The sequence below is a fragment of the Enhydra lutris genome, unplaced genomic scaffold (genome assembly GCF_002288905.1).
Source record: "Enhydra lutris kenyoni isolate GAN:26980312 unplaced genomic scaffold, ASM228890v2 scaffoldscaffold12, whole genome shotgun sequence".
Classification (NCBI taxonomy): Eukaryota; Metazoa; Chordata; class Mammalia; order Carnivora; family Mustelidae; genus Enhydra; species Enhydra lutris.
Window position 1 is genome coordinate 32997731 of NW_019154096.1, and position 25434 is coordinate 33023164.

The 25434-nt window shown below is 49.2% G+C and overlaps 1 protein-coding gene across 6 annotated transcripts; it reads left to right on the forward strand.

Moving 5' to 3' along the window:
- The first annotated feature begins 4177 nt into the window (after positions 1-4177).
- Positions 4178-24997, forward strand: LOC111145195 (family with sequence similarity 213 member A). 6 transcript variants are annotated; one of them, XM_022499917.1, is made up of 7 exons: positions 4178-4290; positions 6834-6947; positions 15130-15309; positions 17256-17347; positions 20347-20487; positions 21364-21528; positions 24250-24997. In XM_022499917.1, exons 3-7 carry the CDS (start codon positions 15132-15134, stop codon positions 24361-24363), a joined length of 690 nt encoding a protein of 229 aa, XP_022355625.1. In that variant the 5' UTR covers positions 4178-4290; positions 6834-6947; positions 15130-15131; the 3' UTR covers positions 24364-24997. The 6 variants fall into 6 exon arrangements, with proteins under 6 accessions (XP_022355625.1, XP_022355623.1, XP_022355628.1 ...); XM_022499915.1 differs by having other exon boundaries at positions 6834-6935; XM_022499920.1 differs by having other exon boundaries at positions 4179-4290; positions 6834-6935; positions 15147-15309.
- Positions 24998-25434: the final 437 nt, after the last annotated feature.

Here is a 25434-nt window from a genome sequence, read left to right on the forward strand (position 1 = left end):
CCTGATTGGTTGCCCATGTGACCAGCCTTAGTTTCCTTATTCTAAATCCCATTGTTACTCTCTGGCTCTACCAATTTTAAGTTCAAGCAAAAGAAAAAAAAAAAAAGGAGAAGTAAATTCATACCATGATTGAGAAACTACAGCTAAAGCAGAGTTTTTAGACAATTGCCATATTCATTTGCATTACAATGACTTTATGGCATATTTTGATATTTGGTAAGGCAAATTTTGCCTCATTGTTCTTTCATGTATCTTTCATAACTACTCTCAGACATTTATGTTTCCTTATAAAATTTGAATTCTGTATTAGTTAAGTTGCATTCAGTTACAAGTGCACATTTTTTATGCTCCATGAGTTAAGTTTAATTGCTGTATAAAAATCTTCCAAAAGATTACATTATGATTTGGCACTCAAATGAAAAAGTTATTGTGGATGAAGAAATTCATATAGATAGCAGTGGAACATAAATTTGGTATTAGCAAAGGAGATTTGTCATCACAGAAATGACTTCATTTTTCTATTTTCTTGCAAAGCAACAATCAAGAGGTTTATAAAACTAAGAATGAAATCTATCCTCACCCCCACCCCCAATCCCACATACAAATAAAATCTATTCTGTTTTGCTACTAAGATGCATGAAAAAGGACTGCAATGCAATGGAAAATTTGCCAAATCTCTTGAAATAGATAAAATAAATTCCAAAGCAATGAGAGGTAATGTCATCAATTCCTGTGTTTTGAAAGACTATCATTAAGATGTCAAAGTTCTATTTATCAAAACGTCTTGCCAACTTTGAGCAGAAGACAACAGTGGAGCACTCTTTAAGAAATGTTCCATCACCAGTGTTCCTAACAGCGAAAGGATAATATTGTGTGACACAGGCAAACGTCAGTGACTCTGAGTCCAAAAATGATAGAAGAGTTAGACTTTGCCTGTGAGACTGCTTTGGAACACCTTACCACCTTTATTTCACTTCTAGGGTTCCTTTTAAGCATGCACACAATGATGCATGAGATGGAAACTAACCCAGATTAGACCAATCAGAGTGCAGCCGTACCCCCGCCACAGCAATTGGCCAGTCAGAGTGAGGCTCTGGGCTTTGTTCATTCCTGGGTCTAACTGCCCCTCCTCTTGCTGGATCTTGAAAGTCATCCTATGATCACAAGAGGAACCAGCCCTAAAATGAAACCAACACAGGGATAACAAAGCAGTGGAGCAAAAGAACCTGGATCACTGGTGACATGGTTCAGCTCAAGACAGTTTCAGTTGGACTTTCTGTTTCTTGTCAATCAAAGTTGCTAGCCAAATGAAGCCTCAGTAAATGTCAAAGGATAGAGCAAATGATGATGAGCGGGGACTCTTGAGGCAACCTGACTTGGGGACACAGTGATTCAGCCCCCTGTCAGTCATTGATTCACCTGGTAAGCCATTGGTTATGTCTATTGAGGACTCCTTGTAGAAGACCCTAAAAGCTTGGCTGTGAGGCACACTGTGGAAGTAGAGCATCTTTATATACTTTTTAAAAATTAGGAAGAGTGGGAATCAGGGATATCGGCAAGAAAAAAGATATTTGCAGCTGATGTGTGCACATTGTTGTGGTTCATACATTTCTAGATCTTGATTACACTTTCATGTATCACAGAATGAGAATCTGGGCCTGATGAAGTCAAGCACCATTTTTATTTTATTTTCACTTTAATGCTAGCTGCTTCATAAACTGTTCTCACTGAGTCAAGATATACGGCAGGACCAATCAGTTTAAAAAAATGTGTTATACTGCTGGCATGGATCACTGCTGAGTGAGCAGATGAAGCTAGCTGAATCTAGAAGTAGCTGTGATGGTATAAGAGTCACAAGTCTTTACCCACATCTACCTCTTGCTAGCCATGTTTTCTGCCTGCCCTATGGGGTTTGTGAAGGACAAAACACTCTCCTAGCCCCTGTCAAGAGGATAGCATGCCAAAGCTATAGAAGTTGTCACAAAGCCAGTCAATCTGAATGTCAACTCACTTAAATTCAAAATCTAGGTTATTTTAGGGTCTTTACAAAGCTAGAATTGCTTTTCTCTTTATTTTATTTTTTTAGATGCTTTTCTTTTTAAAACTTGGCAGATTGGTGTTCTTGTTTTTAATCCTTGAGCTTTGTTAGTTTCCTTTCCTGTGCCTACTTGCCCATAACTTATTCTTCTGGTCTGATGACTGCTTTTTAATGAGTTCAGCCTGTACCTTCTCGGACAAATCAAGAGTGTGAGGAGTGTGTTAATTAGCTATCAGATCTAGCCTGGTTTTTGAAGTTCAGAGCTTTTGGAATGCTACAGAAGTGTAAATATAATCATGGCTTTTTGCATTTGGTAATTATATCTCAGCTGAAACTTGAGGGAGCTTCCCACCTCGGGATTCTGCTACCCGTGACCCCTGAATGGTTCTGTCATTAATGGCCAGTCTCTGGGGACCTATACCCAAAGGAAATGGCTTCCTGTTTTGTTCTGAGTGGCCCTTCTTCCTTGTAACCTTCCTCACTATTGACCAAACATCCTATTTCAGGATGGAGAAAATGAACCTTCTTCCCCACCCCCTCATGGGGTGAGGAGGAATGAGGCAGGAGTAAGAAAGTTCATCTGGAGGTAAATTGCCTTCTTATGACTATACTCACCTTGTACCAAATTATACCAAATATCTCTGGGCCTTCAAATCAAACATCTGCCTACTCCTGCAAGAAGCCTGCATGCTCACCTAAACTGATCTTTCTCGCCCCCAGTCTAGAACACCCTCTTTTTCATAACACTTCCCATTTATGTCCTGGTGCTGCCCCTGGGCCAGACTCTGGGGTCCCATAGATGAACAAAAGAATTCACAGTCTGGGTCAAGGAGAGACCTCTTGAATAGACCCTTTAGGTCCATAAGCTTACTAAGAACCTAGAGACTGAGTGGGAATCAGGGAGATCAATCGGGGAAGCTTTTGGACTTTGTACACCAGTAGGTGGTTCCCAGGTGAAGTGGGGGGAAGGCATTCAGGCAGATGGCCACCCCTGACAGGTGGGCATGTCAGCCCTGCTTTGCTACACCATTCAACACTGTAACTGATCACCCCCATTGTCCTAGTGATACTTTAAGTGTTGTATTGTGAGTCAGTTCTTCCTGTCTCTGAAAAGGTATTCTCCCAACAGCCTACTTCCATAAAACAGTGTGGACACTTAATATATAAGGAGTAAAAGAATGAATGAATGGATGAGTAAGTGTGGGCCAAACTAGACCATGCTACTTGGACTCCAGCAGGAGTCCGACAACATCCCAGGAGCTGGTGCTCCAGGCCATCAGGCACTATCCTCTGCCCAATGGCTAAGATTTGGGGGGAAAGAATGTGAGATGGGGTCAAGGGCTAGCAATTCTGGATTTGTCCCTAAAGCTTGAAAGGGCAGTCATCGGAATGCTTCGGTCGTAAAGACTCCTCATCCCTATGCCAAAAAGGAAAAAAAAAAAAAAGTCCATTAAAAAAAAAACAAAACCCAAATGCTCGGGGCACCTGGGTGGCTCAGTGGGTTAAAGCCTCTGCCTTGGGCTCGTGTCAGGGTTCCAGGGTCTTGGGATCGGGCCCCACATCCGGCTCTCTGCTCTGCAGGGAGCCTGCTTCCTCCTCTCTCTCTCTCTCCGCCTGCCTCTCTGCCTACTTGTGATTTCTGTCTGTCAAATAAATAAATAAAATCTTAAAATTAAAAAAAAAAACGCTAAAAAAAATCGCTGAGCTGAAAGGTATCTTTGACCCAGGGCTCAGGGGCAGGTGCTTTCAGATCCAAATAAGGCAGTCCAGAGTCTCCTTTTGCTCCAGGCAGTGCCCCTAACCAATGCGTCAGGGGCCTAGGGTCACCACTCACGAAGGACTGAACTAAGCCAGCGCTTAGCTAGCTTAGTAGAGAACGAGGAACAGCAGGTGGGAGCTTCCCGACAGTCGCATAGAATCAAAGATGAGCTCCGCACCAGGTGCATTACCACAAAAGTGGGACGGCCGCAGTGCCGGGGCTCCTCCCATAGGGGGCGGGGTACCATCGGAAGAGGACGGGCCGTAGAGCCCGAGATCCTACCAGAAGAGAGGGGCTGGTCACATGGGAGAGGAACGGTGGCGCATGCGCCGAGAAGCGCAGGCGTGGGGACACCCCTTGGATCCCCAGGGTGGGGGATGGCTTAGCGCCGTAGCCTTCCGGAGCCCGGCCCCCAAGCAGGCGGGCGGGGGAAAGCGGTGCTAGCTGCGCGCGCTCACGTGATGTCCGCGGGGGTGGGCCCGTCGCGGCGCAGGTGAGGAAACTGAGGCAGGGCCGGGTTCGCGACACCCGGTCGGCGGTGCACGGGTGGCCCCTTGGGCGGCTCCAAAGCGGGCTGGAAGCCCCTTCCGAGCCGACGGGGCGCGGCCGCACCTGCGAGGCCCCTGACAGCCCCCACCACAGCCGCGGCGGACGGCGTCCCTCCCGGCCCGGCACGCCGCGGTCCGCTAGAGAACCCGGCGTTGGAGGTCCGAAGACCCGGGGCTGGGGCCGGAGCCGGCGCCGACCTGACTGGCGGAGAACCAGCCCCCTCCCCTTCCCCGCCCCTGTCCCCGGGCTTTCCCGGGCTTTGAGTGAGGCGGATGACCATGACCTGCCGGAATTGTTGGGACAGAGAACTGAGAAAAAGGACTCTGCCCTGGTGCGTCCTTTCCGCCGGGCTCGAGCCTGAGGCGGGCCCGGGGGCTGCCGGGGGTTACCGGGCGGAACAGCCGCAGATGAACCGACAGAGGTTGAGGGACCTGGCTCCCCGGCTCTGCGCTTGCATAGGCTCGTGCGTTTTATGGGGCCACGGTTTCCTCTGAATCTCAGACACCTGCTCCCTCCTTTCCGTAAAATTTACACACGCCCGACAGAACTGGAAAGAGTCCAAGTGCGCATTTAAAATCCCTGTGCTGAAGTCTGGGAATGAAAAGATGAACAAGGCACGGATCTGACTTCTTGTTGCAGGGCGGGGAGGTGAAGGAGAGGGAGAAAAAAAAATGGTTAAGGCCCAGCCTGATGTGGGCTTTGGGGAGGGAGCACACCCAGGGAGTCGAAGCTGGACTGGGGTTCAGACCCAGCTGACTCTGGGCCTTTTTTCCTTCCAGACCGTGCTGTTTCCACAGCTCAATTACCTAGACTTCACTTTAGGGTTTTTTTTTGTTTTTGTTTTTGTTTTTTTTTTTTTTAATTTCCATGTATTTTCCTTTGAAATTGGTAGATGATTGAGGAAAAAAAAAAAAAAAGAATCACCTAGGATTTATTTTAAAAAGTATTGTCCAGGAAACTGCTTGGGTGCTCCTGCTCTAGCCCAGTCCTGGAGTCCAAGAATTGGGATTCAGAATGCAAACCCTGACTCCTTGGAACATAACCCAGTTGTCAGAAACCCTCCATTTTGTGTACAAACTACATTTTAGGGGCAATCATTGACTAATCTAGAAATGAGTAAGGATTAGACCTCATATTTATGTCTCCCTTTGTAAGGTAGGCTACAAAGCACCATCTGTACATTTTTATAAAAATATTTATTTATTTTTTAAAAAGGAGGGGGGTGTAAGGAGAGGGAGTCCAGAACAGACTCGGCCAGGAGCCCCACACAGGGTCTGTCCCACCACCCTGAGATCAGGGCCTGAGCTGAAACTAAGGGTTGGTTGCTTAACTGTCTGCACCACCCAGGTACCCTGCACCATCTATACATTTAATCTTTTGATTGTTACAACTTTGCAGAAGTTAATTCGGGAATCATTCACATTTTACTGTTGCAAAAACAGTGCCTTGTCCAGGTTCTACAACCTGTAGGAATTTGATGTAGATTTTACTTCTTGGTGTGGCTTTTCCCCTATCCTCCTGCTCTATAAGGGCATGCTATTGCATTGAGATCTTATGCATTGTTCCCTAGGGGTACAGAAAACATTTCTGATGATTGTCTTATCAGCTTGTGTCACATAATTGGTTCTCAGAAAATTCGATTAGGACTAGAATTCTGGGACTTGAAACCCCAGGCTCTGTCAGTATCTCAGATATAAGGCAGTTTCCTGCCGCCAAATTCTTGCCTCTTTGTGGAATGTTGAGCTGAGAGACTCCCAAGCCTCCCTCTCCTGAGGCTCGTGCGGCAACAACTGTACAGAGGCTGGGGGAACCACCTCTGCGCTCAGTGGCCTTTGGCACAGGGAGGTTTCAACTGAACAGTGCCCTTTGCCTTCCCTGGTGCTGTGAGTGTAGAAGGCTGTGGTAACAGGCACCGCATGGGAGATGCATTGTCGAGTGAACAGCTAGGCCAGAGGGGCCCGAGACCAGCCAACGTTCCCTCCAGACCCAGAGTTATGCCCAAGAGGCAGGTCTGTAGTAATACACCCGGGGTGGCACAGCTGGAGAAGTTTTCAGTGTTCTATATTCTTCAAATGACGTACCCTTAAGGAACAAGTGAATCTGAGCCCCGCAAAGAAGATTCTGCAGTACTAAGAAATAAAAGTATTCTGCAGTATTTTATTGTGTTGTATGTTGCTCTTGTATATTCTTCCTGGCACCCCTCAAAGTTCCCTTCTTTTTAGGAAGGAGATCCTGAAGACCAAGGTGACCTCTCAGAGTAGAAACCTAGGGTTTTTTGTGGTATCACCCATGCCCTCCCATCCACACCTGTATACTTGATGGAGCTAGTCTTCTGAGCCCAGTCAGGAGGCCAGCTCTGCAAGTCAGGGACTGAATAGTCAGTCACATATGTTGGGGGGGCTCTGTAGCTTCAATCCCTGATCAGAGGATTTGTGTTTGTCTCAGAGTTTCCCGGTAGCTGATTATGTCTTCTTGTTCTGCTTTCAGCATCTGTTCAGAACTTCCTGACTGTGGCATCTGAGAAGACAGCTGGGCCAGAGCTGGGCAGACGGTCACCCCAAGGAACAGAACAGAAAGTTGGAGATTGAGGCAAGTAGGCAAGTAGGTGAAATCTCACTGCAAGTGGCTAGGTCCATGGTCTTTGATGACAAGGGTGCGTAGGAATGCATCCCCTACTGCTCATGGGGCCTTGCGTGCCCATGTCACCAGGCTGCTAAACTGGCCTTTTTAAGTCTAGCCTTCTCTCATCCAGGATTGATAGGACCTTGTTACTGTGGGGAGGAGAGGTGCAGAATGGCCTCTGAGAATAGGCAGTGTGACCCTTACGAAAACATTTGGCTTTGCATTGTAAGCTGCTTGCAAAGCGCTGGGCCTGGGAAAGACTGGTTCTCTCTCTAGCTACAGATTTCCCAGGCCCTGTTCAGGAGCAGTTTTGTTTTCAGCCTTCTTCAGGTCATTGAGCTGACTTCAGGAACCACACCCCACCCCCAGACTTCCTGAACCCTGATTCCCCCACCCCTACCCCACACTGTTCCAGCTTCTGCAGGAGTGTCCAGTGCAGGGTAAATAACCATGGATTGGGGGTTGGGAGACCCAGACCTGAGTCCAAGCACAGCCACTGACCAGCCCTACCCCCATGTGACCTTGGACTATCTAGCCCCTTCTCTGGGCCTTAGTTTCCTTACTGATCAGTGAAGGAGGGGCTGACCAGAGCTCTGAGGGAAGGAAAAGGGATAGGAGAGCAAAGAAGGAGGATAAAACATCCCTTCTAGCCTCATTCACTGAGGGCTGGAGGTGAGGAGGCCCATGTGCATTCTTAGTTTCCTTTGCCTTCCTTAGCACCCCTCTCTTCCTTTCAGCCTGTCCCCAGCCAGCTCATTCTGGGGAGGGAGGCTTCCCTGGGTGGGGCTGGGCTGGGCAGATGTACCCTCTGTGTGTAGACTCTGATGCTGTCTATACTTGTTTCAGGCATGAGTTATCCCACCCAGTGCTGATACTTTGCTTTAGGAAGGCTTTATCAGTTCCTGGCCAGAGGCAGCTCCTTCACAGGCTGGAATTAGGCCTAGGGAAGCAGGGAATGAGCCTGTGCACATCCCAAAGGAGAGCACTGGCCACAGGTGCCCCCATGGCTTTCTGGAACGTCTGAATCCTGCACTTGAAGCCAGGTGGTACTTCAGGATCTTTGGATGTCAGAACTGGGACAACCTGAAATTTGCTAGTCCCTTCCTCTGTCGGTACAGAATGTTTTCACAGCTCATGTCAGATTGCCTTGCCGTTGGGCAGTGGGGCTAGCATCCAACCCAAGATCACCTAAACCCCACGCTTGAGTGTTTGATTCAAGGTCAAGCCAGCCCTGTCCAAAATTACTTTCTGGTACTGAGCTGAAATTGGGTACCTCCAAATCAGTTGCAACAGGGAGTTTAAAGAATAACATTCAGACAATTTCAGTGGACATCGACGGCCCACTGATGAGCAGGATTGGTGTTAAGTGCTGGGGGTGTAGCAGTGAATAAGACAGCAGCCGCTGCCCTCAGATTGCTCCACCATAGTGTGTGCACAGACACGTCAGTAACTAAAATACAGTCCGTCTGCTTGTGTGGTGTGCAAAGCTATGTGTGCGTATCCACACACACACAAACATGCAGTATATAATCAGAGGTGAGGGAACAGTTGATAGTTGGGGCTTTCAGGAAGGCACTTGGGACACAGAGCGTTATTTGTGCCTGGACTTCACATCGTTTGCATGGCAGGGAGGGGCATCCTGGGCAAAGGAAAGAGCACAGCAACAGTTCAGAGGCCTAACAAGACATGTTATGGTCCTTGTGCCTGGAGTGGTCAGAATGGTGGCCTGTGGCTTGGCTGTGATGGGCCCCATCAACCATGCCGAGGAGTTTGGAGAGCCCAGGACCAGGCAAGGGTGTGAGTGGGCCAGGGTTTCCCCCGTCACTCTGGCTGCAGCATGGAGGGAGCTGGAGAGGACCTGGCTCCTGCCAAGCCTGTTCTGTGCTTAGCAGAGTGGACCAGCACAGAGTAACAGGGGCCTGGGCCTGGACGGCGCAGTGAGGCTGAGGAGAGGACAGGGGCAAACACGTTCTGCAGGTGGACAGAACTTCCTGACTGACTAGAGGCGGGCGGCAGGGGAGAAGGAGTGGGCTGCCACTCTCAGCTCTGGCTTGAGCAGTCGGCCAGACGCCTGTGTCGGCTGGGGAACTCCGGAAGAAACCATGACTCTAGCGGAGGTCAGTGTTGGACGTGGTGACACAGAGATGACCTCCGGAACCTCCAAGTGCTAACTTAGAGTCGGGAACAGCAGTCAGAACCTGGAAGTCAATACCATGGGATGAGAGTGAAGCACCGGAAGTAGGTGAGATTGCCCACGAAGTGGTGGGGTGAGAGGAGCCACTAAGTGGAAGAACCAGAAAGGAAGGCCGGTGGGAGGCGGGTGGTAAAGAACAGAGAGCAAGTACTGTTAGTCTGCTGACTTCTTGGGTGTGGGGTGATAGCCGGGGCAAGGAGCAGGCCACAGAAGGAGCCATGGAGAAGGGGGCATCTCTCTTTGATCTCAGCTAGTGGGACACGTGGGCGGTGTGAAGGCCTTCACTTCACTCGTCCGCACCGGATGGCAGGGCAGGTCTGTTGGCACTTGATAAATGTTACAATCTGCATGACTGCGAATGACTCAAACTTTGTTCAGCTATTTGAAGGGCTGGGGGCCTTGGCAGCTCTCCATTCCGATGTTTTCTGGAGATTGAGTATTAACAGCTGAAGGAGCCCCCGGGGTTTCTGGGTGGCCTGGTCCTGCCCATGGTGTGAGAGAGTGAGCTTGAGGCCATAGGCGGGACTCCAGAGCCCCGCCTCCAGCCCTCCCCTGCAGCCCGATTCCCGCCTGCTCCTGCTGGGTTGGCCTCTTTGTCAGCAGAAGCGGGAGTGTGGTGGCTGTGGATGGTGAGTGCCCTGCTCCCAGGTTTGAACTACAGAGGCTGGGGATCCGGGACCGGGCGGGGAGTGGCTCCTGCTGCTCTGGGCTACAGGGAAGAAGCACTTTGGAAACTGAAATGGAAGGGGGGAGAGTTCTGATGGGGACCCAAGAATGTGCAGACTCCAAAGTGAGCTGTTTATGATAGACCCACATGATGGCACTGGGGTGCTTTAAGGAGCCTTTGCATTTACCTTGTCCAGCCCCATCATTTTGGAGTGGAGGAAAATGAGACTGGGAGAGGGGATGTCCCCAGCTTTGCCTAGGGAGCCCAGCTGGGTCTTGTCCCCCCGACCAGCACGCTGTCCCCCTCAACAGAGCTGCCACTCTGAGCGGCCACAGCTGTTGTTCATCTGTGCTGTTAACATGCTTCACCTTCTTCCGTGGAAAAGGAGGCGACCAGATAAGTCCCACTGTGGGAACCCAGGGTTGTAGCTGTGTCAGGCGGGGGCGGGCTTCTGTAAACTGTGGAGGCCAAAAAATTAAGGCAATCCCACCTCAAGTTTAGCTGATATGGGAAACAGAGGGAGAAGAAAATCATTAAAATTCCTCACCTATTGACAAGCCCTTGAAACAGACAGAGTGGCTCTCCCCTGGGGGCTTAACTGCCCTCATCTTGAGATTTTGCTAAGGACAATCCTAGCCTGACCGACCCCCTACCCAGACAGGTCCGACCCAAATCCTGTAAGTCTACGTTAACAATTCCTTTAGGAAACTTTATCTCTAAACCTCTAAGATAGTGTCGAGAATCATTCCCAAGTATATGACCCACTGATATACATCTAAAGGGTCTCACAAGATTTTTTTTTTTAAAGATTTTATTTATTTATTTGACACAGAGAGATTAGGCAGAGAGGCAGGCAGAGAGAGAGAGGAAGGGAAGCAGGCTCCCTGCCGAGCAGAGAGCTCAATGCTAGCCCCTCAAGGTCCTGGAGACCTCGCTTCCAAAATTCCTTAGAGAATTACATCATCCATAACCCCCTTTGTCCTCACCGCCGAGTCCACCCCTACTCTGCCTTTAAAAACTCTGACTGTAATCTGGCTCAGGGTCCAAATCCCTACTCCACTGTGTCGGGTATACTTGTGCCCAAGCTTAAGCTTGTCAAACCCTCGTGCGATTGCATCGGTGCTTGGCTCCTTGGTGGTCTCTCGGACGCGAAAACTCGGGCATAACATAAACCACCTTACTGTTACCTCTCAGAGAAACTGACCTTTTTCTTAATGGGTGAGGATAGGAAGGGGAGGACAGAGAAGGGACATCTGTCATATGGTAAATTTCCTTTAATGGTTTGGCTGTATTTGATGACCAAAAAACAAGTTAATCTTTTTTTTTTTTTAAGTGCTCTTTTAGACAAAGGGGAATCATACCCCTTGTTCCCCAGAAACCCACAAATGAATGTGTGGGGAGGCAAGGTATGACAGTAGATGACTGCAGCTTTAGAGTCCTGTGACCTGGATCCAAGTTCAGTACTGCTCCCTGTAGGCTCAGTGACACTGGAGAAGATCCTGAACTTCTCCGAATTGTCCGCTGTAAAATGGGGTAATATCTGCATCAAACACTGTTGGGTGAATGAAATTAGGCCCTGAGTGTCAAGTGACACCAAATAAATGCTGGTTTAGCATTTAGCAGTATCCCATAGCCCTAGAGGCCCATGTGAAAATGCTTTGTTCTGTTGAGAGAGTAGGGTCTCCCTCCCTTCCCCCGCTTTTGTCCTGGGAATAGCTGTGATCCCGGAGCCGGAGTCATTCTCACTATGCGGTGGGTTGCAGTGGCACATGCTCTGAGATCTGCCAGGATGGGAATGCTTCGTAGCTCAGGGAGGCTTGGCTGAGAGGCTGGACCTACACATTCTCTAGGTGTTTCCAGGGGTAAATTTTCACTGCTAACCCCAGCAGAAGTGCCAGCTGCTAGAGGCTCCCTGGTGTAGATTCACAGAGAGGCCTGACTCACCTCTGCAGCTAATACTGCTCTCATATCTTAGTGCTGCTGGGCTTGAGAATGAGGCCCATGCTCCTCAAAGGGGTAGTTCTCTGCTCACACTTTCTGGGGCACATCTCCGGTGGGGGTGAGGTGGTAAACAATACCCACATCTTGTATTCTGGCTCTTGAACTTGAGGTGGGGAGTGAGGGGCCTTTGGGACATAGAAGTTTGCATTCTCCCAGTGCCTTGAGCACTGGTATCCACCCCCAGCCAGCCCGGTCTTTCCCAGGCTTATTCAGCCCAGGTGGGGCCTAGCCCTTCCATTCTGCCCTCTGAGTCCCATGCCAGCCCCAAAGCCACATCCTTCTGGGCTTCTCTGGCTTCCCAGATCAGATGGAGCTGGCTCTCATCCCCATAGCTTCATGTTTATACTTGGAGCAAGTTGCCTCCCCTTTCCATTTGAATTTCTGTTACCTGTGTACTAGGCCTGTGTGTCCTTGAGGATTGTGTTCCACTTAGTTGTATGTCCACCCAAATCGCCATTGATTGAACAGGTCAGTGCTGAGTAAATGATTAGAAATAAATGTTGAGTCTAGTTGAGTCCTGTTCCCTTGCAGTCATGAGCAAACAGGCTAACTGGCTGTTGGTGGGAAGTTGGAGCCATTGGTCTCTAAGAGCAGCAGTGGTGTGTTAGGAGGATGTGGAGCTGAATATAAGGCTCTCTGGGCGTCCTGCAGTGCATTCAAGTTTCAGGAGTTGAAGCGAGTCCTTTTGTAGGATAGATGTAAGCTGGTCTTTGTGTGCTGCTGCAGAAATGTTATCAGATCTGTGATCAGAGACCACGCCATCTGCTCCTGAATCATACACACATGTCAGAAGTCCAGGGGTGTTTGGGATGTGTGTAGAGGTGCAGAAATTGTTCCAGGCTCTAGGGAATCTGTTTATAGCACACAGGTGAGAGCTGTGGTTGTTCTGTGAATGCCCCTAATTGTTCTATGAATTATAATCGAGTAATGTGTAACTTTGCCTCATAAAAGAACTGGAAGCCAGCCCATGAGCTGAAAGGTTCTTTCCTGCTTGGTCCAAGATCGTGGGTTCTCCATGAGTCATCATCCTCATCAGTCAGTTCTATTGAATTCATTTGTGTGCACTGTTTTGGAGAGCTCACTGTGTACCAAGTAGGCACTGTGCTGTGTGGGCATGGCTGTTCAGAGTCAAAGGTAGCAGTGTCAAAGGTAGGTAGGTCCACATCTTGTGTGGAGCACACAGGGAGTATCATGGGTACAAAGTGTCTCTTGGGAGTGGTAGCGAGTGACGGTAGGCAGAGCATCAAGGAAACCTTCTTGGGGAGATGTCCCAAGTCCTGAAGAATGGAACAGATGGGATAGGACAGACATTCCAGGAAGAAGCATGGAAATGGGCTCACTTTGAGGCTCGCTGACCCCCACAGTGAGCTGAGAGAAGGGAAGCTGGAGGTCGCAGCTCTCCCAGCCCAGCCTGCCCTCATCACTGGCCTTTATTCTGTGGCTTATGGCTAACCAAGCACAAAATCCTGGATTCTTTGCTCTGAGATAATGCTTCTCAAACTTCCATGTGGTTGTGAACTGCCTGCCTGCTCTGATTAAAATGCAGTTGATGATTGCTTAGTCCTGAGATGAGGCATGAGATCTTCCCTTCAGTGTGATGCCTGTGCTGCGGAGGCCTCCTCCAGGAGGCTGCAGTGAGAACTCCTCTCTCCCAGCTCCAGCCCCTCCCATCAGAGGTGCTGAGGGGCTGTAGCAGCACCCCGCGCCCCCTCCCCCCCACACACACCCAGGCCTCCTCTTCTTTTCTCCCTTCCCTAGCATGCAGATGCCAGATTCCTTTTTCTGCAATGCTCTTTTCATTTGGTCATTCCTCCTCCCCACCCCAACACAAGCCTGGCCTACCCTCCTTTCCCAAAGTCCTCACCACCAAATTACTCCCAACCCCACTTTATGGCAGTAGATCCCTCGAAGCCCCAGCTCTGGCAGTGGCATGTGGCTTTCTGGGCCTTTGTTTAATCGTTTGGAGAAATCCTCTCCCCAGCCAAGTGCTGGAGGGGAGACAGAAGTCTTTGGTTGGTGGGCCACACAAATACACCCCGGGTCTGTACCTGGTGATCTCTGCCCAGAGTCTTGCTGGTACCTAGAAGGAAGGCCCCAGTATAAGACCCTAGGATGACTGGAGGGCCGTGGAAACAGAGTATTTTAAGTAGTTGTCAGGAGTAGGCAGCTGGATGGGATACCTGCTCCAGTCCCAGGGACCCAATTAGAGGAGGCCTTAGGGAGGCCCCCAGGAATGAGCTGGGAACAAGGCTGGGTTCTACAGGACCTGTGTGGGACTCCACTACAATTGCAGAGCCCTGTGACCCATGCAAACCTCTTTGGCCAGCCCCCGTGAGGCAGACAGACACCTAGCACCATGCTCTTTTTATACATAATGCCTACTCTCTCGGTCCACTCCTCTTCATCCAGCAGACATGTGTAGTGCTAGTGACATGGGGCAGAATGTCATACTAGATACTGGTGTTTACTAGCAGCCATCTCTGTTCATCTGTGTCATTCACTAGCTGCTAGATTTTCAGGGGCTATTTACTTTCTCATCGACTCTGGTTTTATGTATTGCTTCTTTTTTTATTTTTGTTTTATTTTCACTCCGAGACTGTTTTATTTGTATAATGAATGAAATACAAAGCTGTTTGCAGTTGAGAGAAAGTACTGAGATTCTACCATGAGTGACGCTACTGTGAGTGAGGCCCCGCTGGGCACTGCCTGGGGGCTGGGCGAATGGTATGGTCTCTGAGTCACAAACTGAAGAGCAAGAATAAGGTAACAAAACTGTGATTGGTGTTCTGAGTATTTTTTGATCAAAGAAGAGAAGGCTGCCTCTCCACAGGGAGGTGATAGTGGACACTCCCAGACAATGAAGGAAGAGCAGCCACTGACAGGGAGGGGAAAAAGAAAGGAGGCTGCCTCCAGGGGACTCAGCATGGACACCCCCACAGAGCTGGGGGGCCAAGGCCTTGGCACAAGAGAAGAATGGCAAGAGAGACATTTCAGAGGGCTATTCATTTTTCTGTTCTTGCTCCTGACCCATGAGTGAGCTCCCAGGGCAGGAACATCTAGTGTCTATTTTCCCAAGCTCTTGTGGCAGCAGGTGCTCAGTGGCCCTCGTCCGCTCTCATCATCCACTCCCATCTTCCGCTCCTGTCTTCCGCTCCAGTCCTCCTCTCCTGTCTCTGACACTGCTGTTCCCCTCCTCTGCCTCTGGGTTCGCTGCCCAGCCAGAGGCTTGAATGGGGACCAGATTCTAGCTTTCTCAAAGTGGGAGCAATAACATCTTCTTCCTTCCTCTCAATCTCTAGAAATGTCTTTCCTCCAGGATCCGAGTTTCTTCACCATGGGGATGTGGTCCATTGGCGCGGGGGCCCTGGGAGCGGCTGCCTTGGCCCTGCTCCTGGCCAACACAGACGTGTTTCTGTCCACGTCCCAGAAAGCAACGCTGGAGTATCTGGAGGACATAGACCTGAAAACGCTGGAGAAGGGTAAGCCACGACCCCACCAGCCTCCGTACTTTTCCAGCGTGCTGGGATGCAGACTTACACATTTTTTTTCCTTATAAAAGGGTGCTCTTACTTTCTCTCTCCTTTTTTTTTTTTTTTAATTGAAAAGGCACTATAACAACATTAGGAAAGTTTAATAACTTTTTAAAATTACTGATGAACCCATTACTCTGACACAGCACTCATTTTTATTTTCACACATTCCTTTCCATGTGTACATAGTATGCAGTTGGGATCTCCTTGCATACCATGTTTTACATTTTAGCTTTTTCTGGTCAAAAGCATTTTTCACTTTCTGATGTTGTCTCCTGGATCTTCACAGAAAAGAGCTCCTGGGTCAGATGCATTTGAGAAACACTACATATCCAATTCTGTGTTCCTGGTGCTCAGCACAAGCACCTGTTTATTGAAATGCAGTGTCTGGATGGTTACTGGTACACCCATGGACAGCCTTCACCTGTGGCGCAGCACACACAGGATGGGGGTAGGGAGCACAAGGTTGCACTTGTAGACTGGACCTACCTGTCTCCCTCTTCTTGGGGCGCCCACCTGGAGTCCCTGGGGGACAGCTGAGAGCCACAGATTTGCACGTGGTTCCTTGGCTGCCTCACTGTGGTGCTCTTGCCATTGGCAGCTTGGTGATGCCAATGGTGTGGATGCAGTTGGCATGATTTTGGTGAAACTTGGGGCTCACGGACCGGGTGGTCTCCAGGTTGGCCCCTCAGCAGGAGGCCATGGTCACCTGTTCTGTGAGTGAGGAAGCTTGTCAAGGGCAGGCAGGCACTGTGACTGCAGACTTACAGCATAGGTCACCTTCGTGGAGACTAAGAAGTCCTTGGGGAGAGCCCTGCTTGGCTGTATTCAACCTAGGGTTCCCCAGTCTCATTTGATTACAGACCTTAGCCCGCTCCTTTTTCCCACAGAACATCCCACAGGGACACGGATTCCTCTGAGACATGCTAGGACAAGAAGAGCTGCTACTGCTGAGCCCTCACTGAGAACTCTGTTCACAGACAAAGTGCAGTGGGCACTTTGCTACCCATCTTTTGATGCCCCCTGCAGCCTCAGTGGAGCTGCTGGATGTTTACACTTTTGACTGAGGAAACAGGTCTGGGGAGGAGCTGGCACGTGCCTGATGCTACTCCACTGGACGTAGGCCCTATCTGACCACGGCCAGGCTTGAGCTACACAACCGTACTGCCCTGAGGCATTTCCTTGCTGGCCATCTTCTACCCTCTCCTGTGAATAATCATGAAGTTAATATATTTAGGTTAAAATTTTTTTTCATAAGGTGGCACCTAGGGTCGCTTAGTCAGTTAAGCGTTTGACACTTGATCTCAGCTCAGGTCTTGATTTCAGGGTTGTGAGTTCAAGCCCTGTGTTAGGCTCCATGCTGGGCTTGGAGCCTACCTTAAAAAAAAAAAAAATCAATTTGGGACACCCGACTGGCTCAGTAGGTGGAGTGACTCTTGATCTTGGGATTATGAGTTCAAGCCCCATGTTGGGTGTAGGGATTACTAAAAATCTTAAAAAAAAATTTTTTTCATAAAAATTTCTGTTGATCTATTCCCATTCAATACTTAAAAAAAGAAGAAAAAAGAAAAAAGAAGGGTTTGTTTGTTTGTTTGTTTTTATCAAAGTGCAAGATCTCTTTCAGGTTTTGACCTAAAGGATCATTACAGTATCCACTGCTACCAGCAAAGGAATTTGCCATTTTTCTAGAAATGTTCCAGTTTGGGATGTTCGCATTTGCCAATAGATTTTGATTACAGTGGGGTCCTTCCTCTGAAGGGTGATTTGTTCCTGTCTGTGTTTCTTGTTTTCTGTTTCCGAGTCCTCTGTTGGGCTGGTGTCATTTATGAGCTGTCTCATGGCTGCGACCAAGCTGGGCTGGGAGGAGAGAATACTGACTTGTCTTTTCTCCCCAGAACCAAGGACTTTCAAAGCAAAGGAGCTCTGGGAAAAGAACGGAGCCGTGATAATGGCTGTGCGCAGGCCAGGCTGTTTCCTCTGCCGAGAGGTGAGTACATCAAGGATCTGTACAGAGAAAAGGATTCTAGCAAGTGGGGCCAATGCATTTCCAGCCAGGACTAAGGGCCTGTAGGCCTACTCTGATCTTTGATCATCACTGTTATTTGCTCTAGGTATTTCTGTTGATTTATTCCATGTGTGTATGCATTTAACAACTCACCATATCCTTGGGTTAGCAAACACACTTGACTCTCGTTTGGTGCTCTCAGGCCCTTGGGCTTTCATGGATTGTCTGTGTCTAGGGCCATCTTCCCGTTTAGTCAGGGGTGGGGCCCATTTGAGGGGTGGGGACTGGTCCAATTCTTTGTACCTGGTGCTCAGCACAGGCACCTAATTATTGAAATGCAGTGTCTAGATGGTTACTGCTTCAGCCATGGGCAGCCCTCACCTGTGGCGGGGGTGGGAAGTGCAAAGTCACACTTGTAAACTGTCCCCCTCTTCTTGGGTCGCCCACCTGGAGTCCCCGGGGGACAGCTGAGAGCCACAGATTGGCACGTGGTTCCTCAGCTGCTGTGTTGTGTGTTGGCATTAGCAGCACAGTGGGGTTTCAGTGATGCCAGGGGTGTGAATGCAGTTGGCATGATTTTGGTGAAATTTGGAGTTCCATGACCAGGTGGTCTCCAGGTTGGCCCCTCAACAGGAGGCCATGATCACCTGTTCCATAAGTGATGAAGCTTCTCAAGGGAAAGCAGAGTCCAGCCTTGTCACTTTACAGATAGGTGAAGGCCAGAGGAGTTTGGTGACCTGTCCTGTTCACAGTCAGTGGCAGAAGACCTAGATTCTGAGTTCTGCCTTGCCTAAGGGAGAACTGGGAATGAGAGAGTATTGCTTCTCACGTGGTGGCGTTGGCCCTGTCCACATGGTCATCCTCCTTCCTCTGGTTGTCCTCCATAAGCCTGGGACCATCCTTTCAGCCTGGAGCTCTCTCTCCTGCTTGTGTGGCTGGGCTGACAGAGAATGTTCTCACATTCAGGGCATTTCAGTGCCTGTTGTCTCCCCCACACACCCCTATAAAATACAACTTGTTTAACGGAGGAAGAAGTAGAGGGACAGGTTGTGACAAAGTCACACTGCTGTGGGGAGGTGTGTTAATTTCCTGTTCTTGCTGTAACAAATTATCACAGACTTGGTGGCTTTAAACAACACAGATGTATTAGCTTGCACTTCTAGAGGTGGGAATTCTGAAGTTGGTCTCACTGGGCTAAAATCAAGGTGTCAGCAGGGCTGCATTCCTTCTTCCAGAGGCTCTAGGAGATAGTGATTTCCTTTCCTCTTCGCTGATAGTGGCCATCTGTGCTCCTTGGCTCATGGCCCCGTCCCCATTTTTATAGCCAGTGATGGCTGGTCCAGTCTTTCTCACATTGCATCACCATGTCACTGAAAGGACCCCTGCGGTTGGAGCCACCCAGATCATACAAGATCCTCTCCTTTAAGGTCAGCTGGTTAGCAACCATCTGCTGCCTTAATGCCCCCTGACCCTGTGACAAAACATTCATAGCTTCCTGGGATTAGGATGTGGATATCCTGAGAGGGTATTATTCTGCCTACCATGGGAAGTAAGGCCTAAAAACTCAGGGCTTTTGGTTCAAAGGCTGTGGTGCCTTCAAATACCAACATGGAAGCCTGTTGTGACTGGATTTCCAAGGCCAGTTAAAGCCACAAGATCCCAAGAGCAACCGCCCTCCCTAATTACAACCTGCTTGTCTGTGTCCTGGTCCCTTCCTGGCAGAGCGTTTTGTGAGAAACATATGTTGGATGGCAGTCTATGTTATTTTAGTGGCCCAGACCAGAGGTATAGGACTGAGTCTCCACTTCATGGCTTTGTGCAGTGACATACCAGAGTACAGAGCCCAGGAAGAAGGAGTAAATCCTTTTATCTCACACACGGGTGGTCTTGGGCCACAGCAGACCTATAGTCCTCTCTGCCGTAGGGCAAGGTTTGCCCCTCACTGAAGCTCTTGACTAGTGCTTCATAATGGATTATGTTTCCTTAGCTGTCCTTTTCGTGTGTTCCAGCAAATAAACAGAAAGTTACTTGTAGTTGCTACCATACGGCAACATATTTGTATTGGAGCCAAGTGGGCTGCTGTTTCTTTAATTCCGACACTAGTTGTGAAGAATTTTTTCTGAACAACGATGTAGTTTCCTTTCTCCATCCAGCATGTAATTCATGAGAGTGAGGGGTGTCTGTATTTATCAGTCCAGCTGCATTGTCCCCACCATCCACCTTCACCTTCAAATCTTTCCACCTGGTATCTGGTACCTTCTGTGTATCCAGCCGTGTGCTGGGCATGAAAGGATACAAGAAATGGAAAACATGGCATCTAACTATGACACACACTTGGGAACTTAAGTGACCGTGTTCAGCTTGGTGGTCAAACACAGACTCGGTTCCCAAAAAGTCTCCAAGCAGAAAGACTGGATATGCACAGAGAATTGGGACTTTATTCCAGGCTAGATGAGCCAGGGAGAACTTTTAGAACAGGGACCCCTTTCTGGAGGGTGGGATTTGAGCAGGAGAAAAAGGAAGGTTGTTGGAGGGTGGGGAGCCAGCCAAACAAAGGCATGGGGGCAGCTGTTCACATGGCCTGAATGAAGTTTCCTTGTAGGCTGTGCTGGTTTGGTCGGGTGCAGGGGAGGGGCGTCGTGGCTGCGGACGGCCATGCTGGGTGGCAATCTCTCAGTTACCAGATGCTCCCCAGGCCATGGTTCGGACACCCATAATAGGAGCCTTGCTTCCCCTTCCCACCCTGGAGAGAACAAGAAGCCTGGGCTGAGGAGGAGACCTGACACCCTCCAACTGAGGCCTTGGGCCCAGCTGGGCCAGGCTTCTGCTGGGTTCCACAGGCCTTCATTGTTCCAGGCATCTTGTTGCTTTTGTTCTTCCACATTCAGTGCCAGCCCCGCTCTGGGCCTGCAGGGGAGCGGGTGTTGGCTGGCTGTAGAACCACAGGAGTTTGCGCCCCTGATGTTCCCTGTCTTCTGCAGGAGGCTGCAGACCTGTCCTCCCTGAAGCCTAAGCTGGACGAGCTGGGAGTCCCCCTGTATGCAGTGGTGAAGGAACAAATCAGGACCGAAGTGCAGGACTTCCAGCCATATTTCAAAGGAGAGATCTTCCTGGATGAAAAGGTGCATCTCCGGGGCACCTGGGTGGCTCAGTGGGTTAAAGCCTCTGCCTTCGGCTGAGGTCATGATCCCAGGGTACTGGGATCGAGCCCCACATCGGGTTCTCTGCTCGACGGGAGCCTGCTTCCTCTTCTATCTCTCTCTCTCTCTCTGCCTGCCTCTCTGCCTGCCAAATGAATAAATAAAGTCTTTAAAAAAAAAAAAAGGTGCATCTCCTGTGAGCCTGTTGACACAGACTGGTGGGGACTGTGCTCAGGTGTGGAGAGCTCGATGGCCCAGGGCATGTCTGGCCTGGAGCTGGAGCCTGGCCTCCCTTTTAGCTGCCCTGAATTTGGAGGAGCTCATGCAGCCCTCTGGGCACAGCGTGATGGGACACTTGACAGGTGTCCTCCCAGTTATTACTTGAGCTCTTCCTAAACCGTGACCTGTGCACGGGAGCCTGGGAAATTGCTGAAGCCCCACTGGGTTCTAGCATCATGCAGCGGGGACCAGCACAAGCCCCTGTCCCTTTCTTCATTGCAACCATATTCCTTTCCCCTCTGCTGTCCCCTGTGCAGGATGTCAGACTGTTAGCACCCTGTTGGGCACAAGAGCCCTATGTGTCTCCAGCAAGGGGTTAGAGGCAGAGTGGAAAGCTGCATAACTGTTTCTGCAACGTGGGCCTGCCCTGGGGTTGGAAGCTGGCCTGGCAGGGTTCTCTTTCCCTGGGCAGTTGAGAGTGCTCCTGAATGGGAGCCGCGTGTGGATTAGGTTGCGAGGAGGACATAAAGCAGCAAGCTTTGGGTCTTTGAGAATGAATGCCTGTTGGGAACCTTTCCTCCTTGGGGAAGGCAGGCATACAGGCTTCTCAAAGGGGCTCTGTCTTTCTTGGTCCTGCAGAAAAGGTTCTACGGTCCCCAGAGACGGAAGATGATGTTTATGGGGTTTGTCCGTCTGGGTGTCTGGTACAACTTCTTTCGGGCCCGGAATGGAGGCTTTTCTGGAAACCTGGAAGGCGAAGGCTTCATCCTTGGGGGAGTTTTTGTGGTGGGATCAGGAAAGCAGGTAAACTCCTCTTGTTCACGTGTGGATCTATGGGTGTCTGTTGTCTGTTGGTGCAAGACCCCAATATGGGGATGGCCTTCCCTACTTAGGGTCTTACAGCCTTTCTTCCACAAAGCCAGGGAGTGTGAGGAAGGGGAAGGGAGGGGAATTACCATTTATCACACATCTGCTCACAAGCCACCTCACACTCGAATCTCCTCACTCTTCACAGTAATGTCCTGAGATGGTTTGGGAGTTCCGCGGGCCAGTAACTTGGGACTGAGGGGCGTGGGTGAGCGCATGCCTGCGTCCACATTTCCTGATGTCCAGTTCCGTCTTTAGCACTTGAACAAAAGCATTGTTTTTAATCTATTAAGAACTTATTCCCCTGCAGTTCTCACAGGTCTTCAGGAATGGACAGTAGAGAAAAGGAGGAGGAGAGAAAGAAGAAAAACAGCCTGAATTAGGGGGAGCAGCAAGGAGATATGGGGGGAGACAGCACTTTTCCCTGTGGGGTACTGCCCCGGAGAGGTGACAGAATTCTCCGCAGACAGGTTGCTCTGGGCACTGTCTCTGAGGCTCCAGAGTCAGCACAGGGACCCTGTGGGCCCAGGAGGCGGGGGTGGCTGCTCCGTGTCAGACTGTGGGCAGCCTTGAGCCAGGGGGACTCCCCTGTGCTGGAAGGCAGTACCAGCAGTTGCCGGTTGGATGCAGAGCAGGGGTGAGGTGAAGTGGATGCAGTTTCCAGAGCCCAGCAGGAGGACCTCGAGACTGATGGCCTGACTGCCGGTCCTGTCTCCGCCAAATTTGGATGTGACATTAACACTTGGCCTCCTCGGTAACAAGACGGTATTGTTTGCATTAGCGGATCTCACTGTTAACATTAATAATTGCATACTTCTCTCAATTTGGGAGGAATAGAAATCTTTCCATTTTAAGCTCTACTTCTGTTCTCTTCCTTTTAAACCTTGGTAACTGCTGTTGCTTGTCTGTATTAGAATCTCACATGGATTGGTGTCTGATAGAAAACGAACCTATTTGCCTCCTTTCTGGTAAATATATCAAAATGTCTTGGTGATCACGGTTGCCAGAGAGTGCCTGCCTTGTTCTGATTCCTCCTGTGTACCATCTCCTATCTTCCTCACAACCAGTCTGCGATGTTAGGGACTTTTATTCCCATCTACATGTAAGGAGATGAATTATGAATGAGACAAAATAACTCCTCCAAGAGATACACAGCTGCTAAGTGGTACAATGGAAATGGAACTCAGGAACTCAGACACATCCTGCTCCATGGCCCTTGCCCTTCCCCTGCCCAGAGCCTCTCCTCAGCAGTGGTTCCCAAAGACCCCTTCCAGAGACCCTTGCACTTGGGCAGGCCACTTCTGGAGAGGATCGGTGGCCCAGCCTCCTCTGGCTCTGGCACACTGGGATTCCTTCCTCCCCCTAGCTCCGCCTTCCCTCAGCCTCCGGGGCAGGGCAGAGCTCACCTGGCAGTCTTCTCTTGCCTGCCAGTGACTCATGTGGTGCTCACAGGCTCCCCAAGCTGGGCTGACACATTCCCGGTGTTGCTAGGTGTGTTGTTTGACTTTGTTGGTGCTCCCTGGAGCGCAGCCTTCTTCCTTTCTGGTGGCAGGTGGGCTGGCCTGGCTGACTTCAGGAATTGCCTCCAGGTTTCTAGAGCACATTTTCACAGTCCCCCTGAGCTAGCTGCCCCTCAGTGGGGATTTCCTTTATAATAATTATCTTTAAAACAAGCTTACTTTAAAGAAGTAATGAGTTTTCAACATAGAAAATTTGAAAACGCAACAGTAGAAGATGAGGAGAGTCATTCCATAAGCTTAGCCTCTGCCTACAACCCACTAGAACAGAGCTAAGCTGAGAAGCGTCCCCCCCTTTTTAAAGAAAATCTCTTACTAGATATTCTTCTTTCACTTAACGGTGTATTCCGTGTCATTCTTCCTCAGTATTTTTAATGTCTGCATACTGCTTTATTAGACATGTAAACATAGTTTCCTGATCGGCTTTCCTGTAGTCACCTCAGTGTGGTGGGACTTTTGGTTTTTTTTTAAAAAGTCTTTATAAATAATGGTGCAACAAACATATTAATAATGTTTGTATATTTATTTGTTTTGTTGATATGAGTTCCCTGATGTCCAGGGTTGAGGAACTCTTTCACAAGGATTTCTCGATACCGATCTCAAACACACTATCTCGTGCTTTTTACCACTTCTGGGAACTTTGGTGTATCCTCTGTTTTAGAGCATTTTACTTCACAGTATCAGGAGCGGCATTTGCATTCTTAGGAAAACTGAAGTCGAGAGAGGTTATGTCTCATTTTCAGATGGTCACCGTCTGATTTCTGAGCTCCACTTGCACACCTCAAGGCTTTTCTCTGGAAGCTCATTCTGTGTCAACTCTCTCCGCCTGGTGTGCTGTTTTACTTCACCTCTACCCATGACTGTCTTCCATGCTTTATCCTCTGTGAAGCCTTCCCTGGTCACCCCATTATATCCCTCCACGTAGATGTCACTCCTGACTTCCTCCTCCCACCATGCCACAGTTCACCCTTTGTGATGTAACCTCCCTGTTCCCGTTTTGCCACCAGAACTGAACCCCTGAGGAGCAGAGCCAGGCCTGACCCGCATCATCTCTGCCCCTGATGCCCTAGCTGCCGCTGTGTCTGTCCCATGAATGAGTGACTCAGAGTGAGGACTGATGTTCCCTCTTGTTTCCTTGTAGGGCATTCTTCTTGAGCATCGAGAAAAAGAATTTGGAGACAAGGTGAACCCAGTTTCTGTTCTGGAAGCTGCTAGGAAGATCCAACCCCAGACTTCGGCTGCAGAGTCGAAGTGATCACATGGAACTGCCCCGCTCAGGGATAACTCGGGGCACTTAGCTGCGTCCTGGGATGTGTTGTGTCTCCACTCATGTCCCCAGAGTTAGAAACCCACTCATGCCGTATTGTCAGTAGAGATCATAACTGTATTTTAATACTGTGCTCTCTTTAGGCCGCCAAAGGCAAACTAGCCCCCAGACAAGACTGATAAGAATCTAAGAAATCAGTAAGGGTAGTTTCAGCTAAAACCTGGAAAACACAAGGCTTAGCCTTGGCTGTTGCATCTCCTTACCGTGTACCTGGGGTGGGAGTGCTGTTATCACAAATGACTTTTATTTTTATGTTTTCAAAAATCTAAGAAAAGTTAGTGATTGACTGGAAGATTCAGGATATGAAGGTTTGGGGCATGTGTGTTTCCTATTAATGACCTGTTATACAACGTAAAGTAATACTCATGCAAAGGAATTGGCAGGCTCCAGATGGCGTACTAAAAGTAAATGATAACGTGAAATCTGTTTTTTCATTGTCTTCCATTCTAACCTCAGAGGTTTGTTTTTCTAGAAGTGATCATCTCTGGCTCTAATAAAATTATGTATCAGAAATTGCCTATAATACAAGTTTTTCTGATAAAGCTAACAATAAAAATATTTACCATAATGATGGCTGAATTTAAATCATTGGTGTCAAAGACATTGAGCATGAAAAATCAGTATTCTCCATGTGTATGAGGTAAGGGGTAGCGGTGGGGGAGCTCCTCTACTTCTCATGCTCTAAGAGGTTTGCAAATGACCAGAGAAATTCATCCTGTCATTCGTGTTAGTGGTTTCGCTGTCTTCCCTAGGGGAATGACGGGTGTTTAAAATTGGTAGCTGCTCTCCTACTGATAGTCTTTCAGTCTAATTTGAGGTGAATGAGAAGGGACAGAGAGGATGAAATAGAATTTAATTCAATGATTTGTTACATTTGAATTTTTGTCATGTGTGCAAGTTTGAGATCAACAAAAGCCCGGGTTGGGGAGTGGGGGATGGGAGTTCCGTGAAGATGGGACCAGGGAGCAAGCAGACAGGCCAGGAGGAGGGGAGTCAGTG

What these genes read in the sequence shown, in the direction of transcription:
- LOC111145195 (XM_022499917.1), top strand. Translation starts at nt 15,132, where the DNA reads ATGTCTTTCCTCCAGGATCCGAGTTTCTTCACCATGGGGATGTGGTCC. An exon ending in AGATCTTCCTGGATGAAAAG is followed by an intron (nt 20,488 to 21,363) that starts GTGCATCTCCGG and finishes TTGGTCCTGCAG; the next exon opens with AAAAGGTTCTACGGTCCCCA. An exon ending in TGGTGGGATCAGGAAAGCAG is followed by an intron (nt 21,529 to 24,249) that starts GTAAACTCCTCT and finishes GTTTCCTTGTAG; the next exon opens with GGCATTCTTCTTGAGCATCG.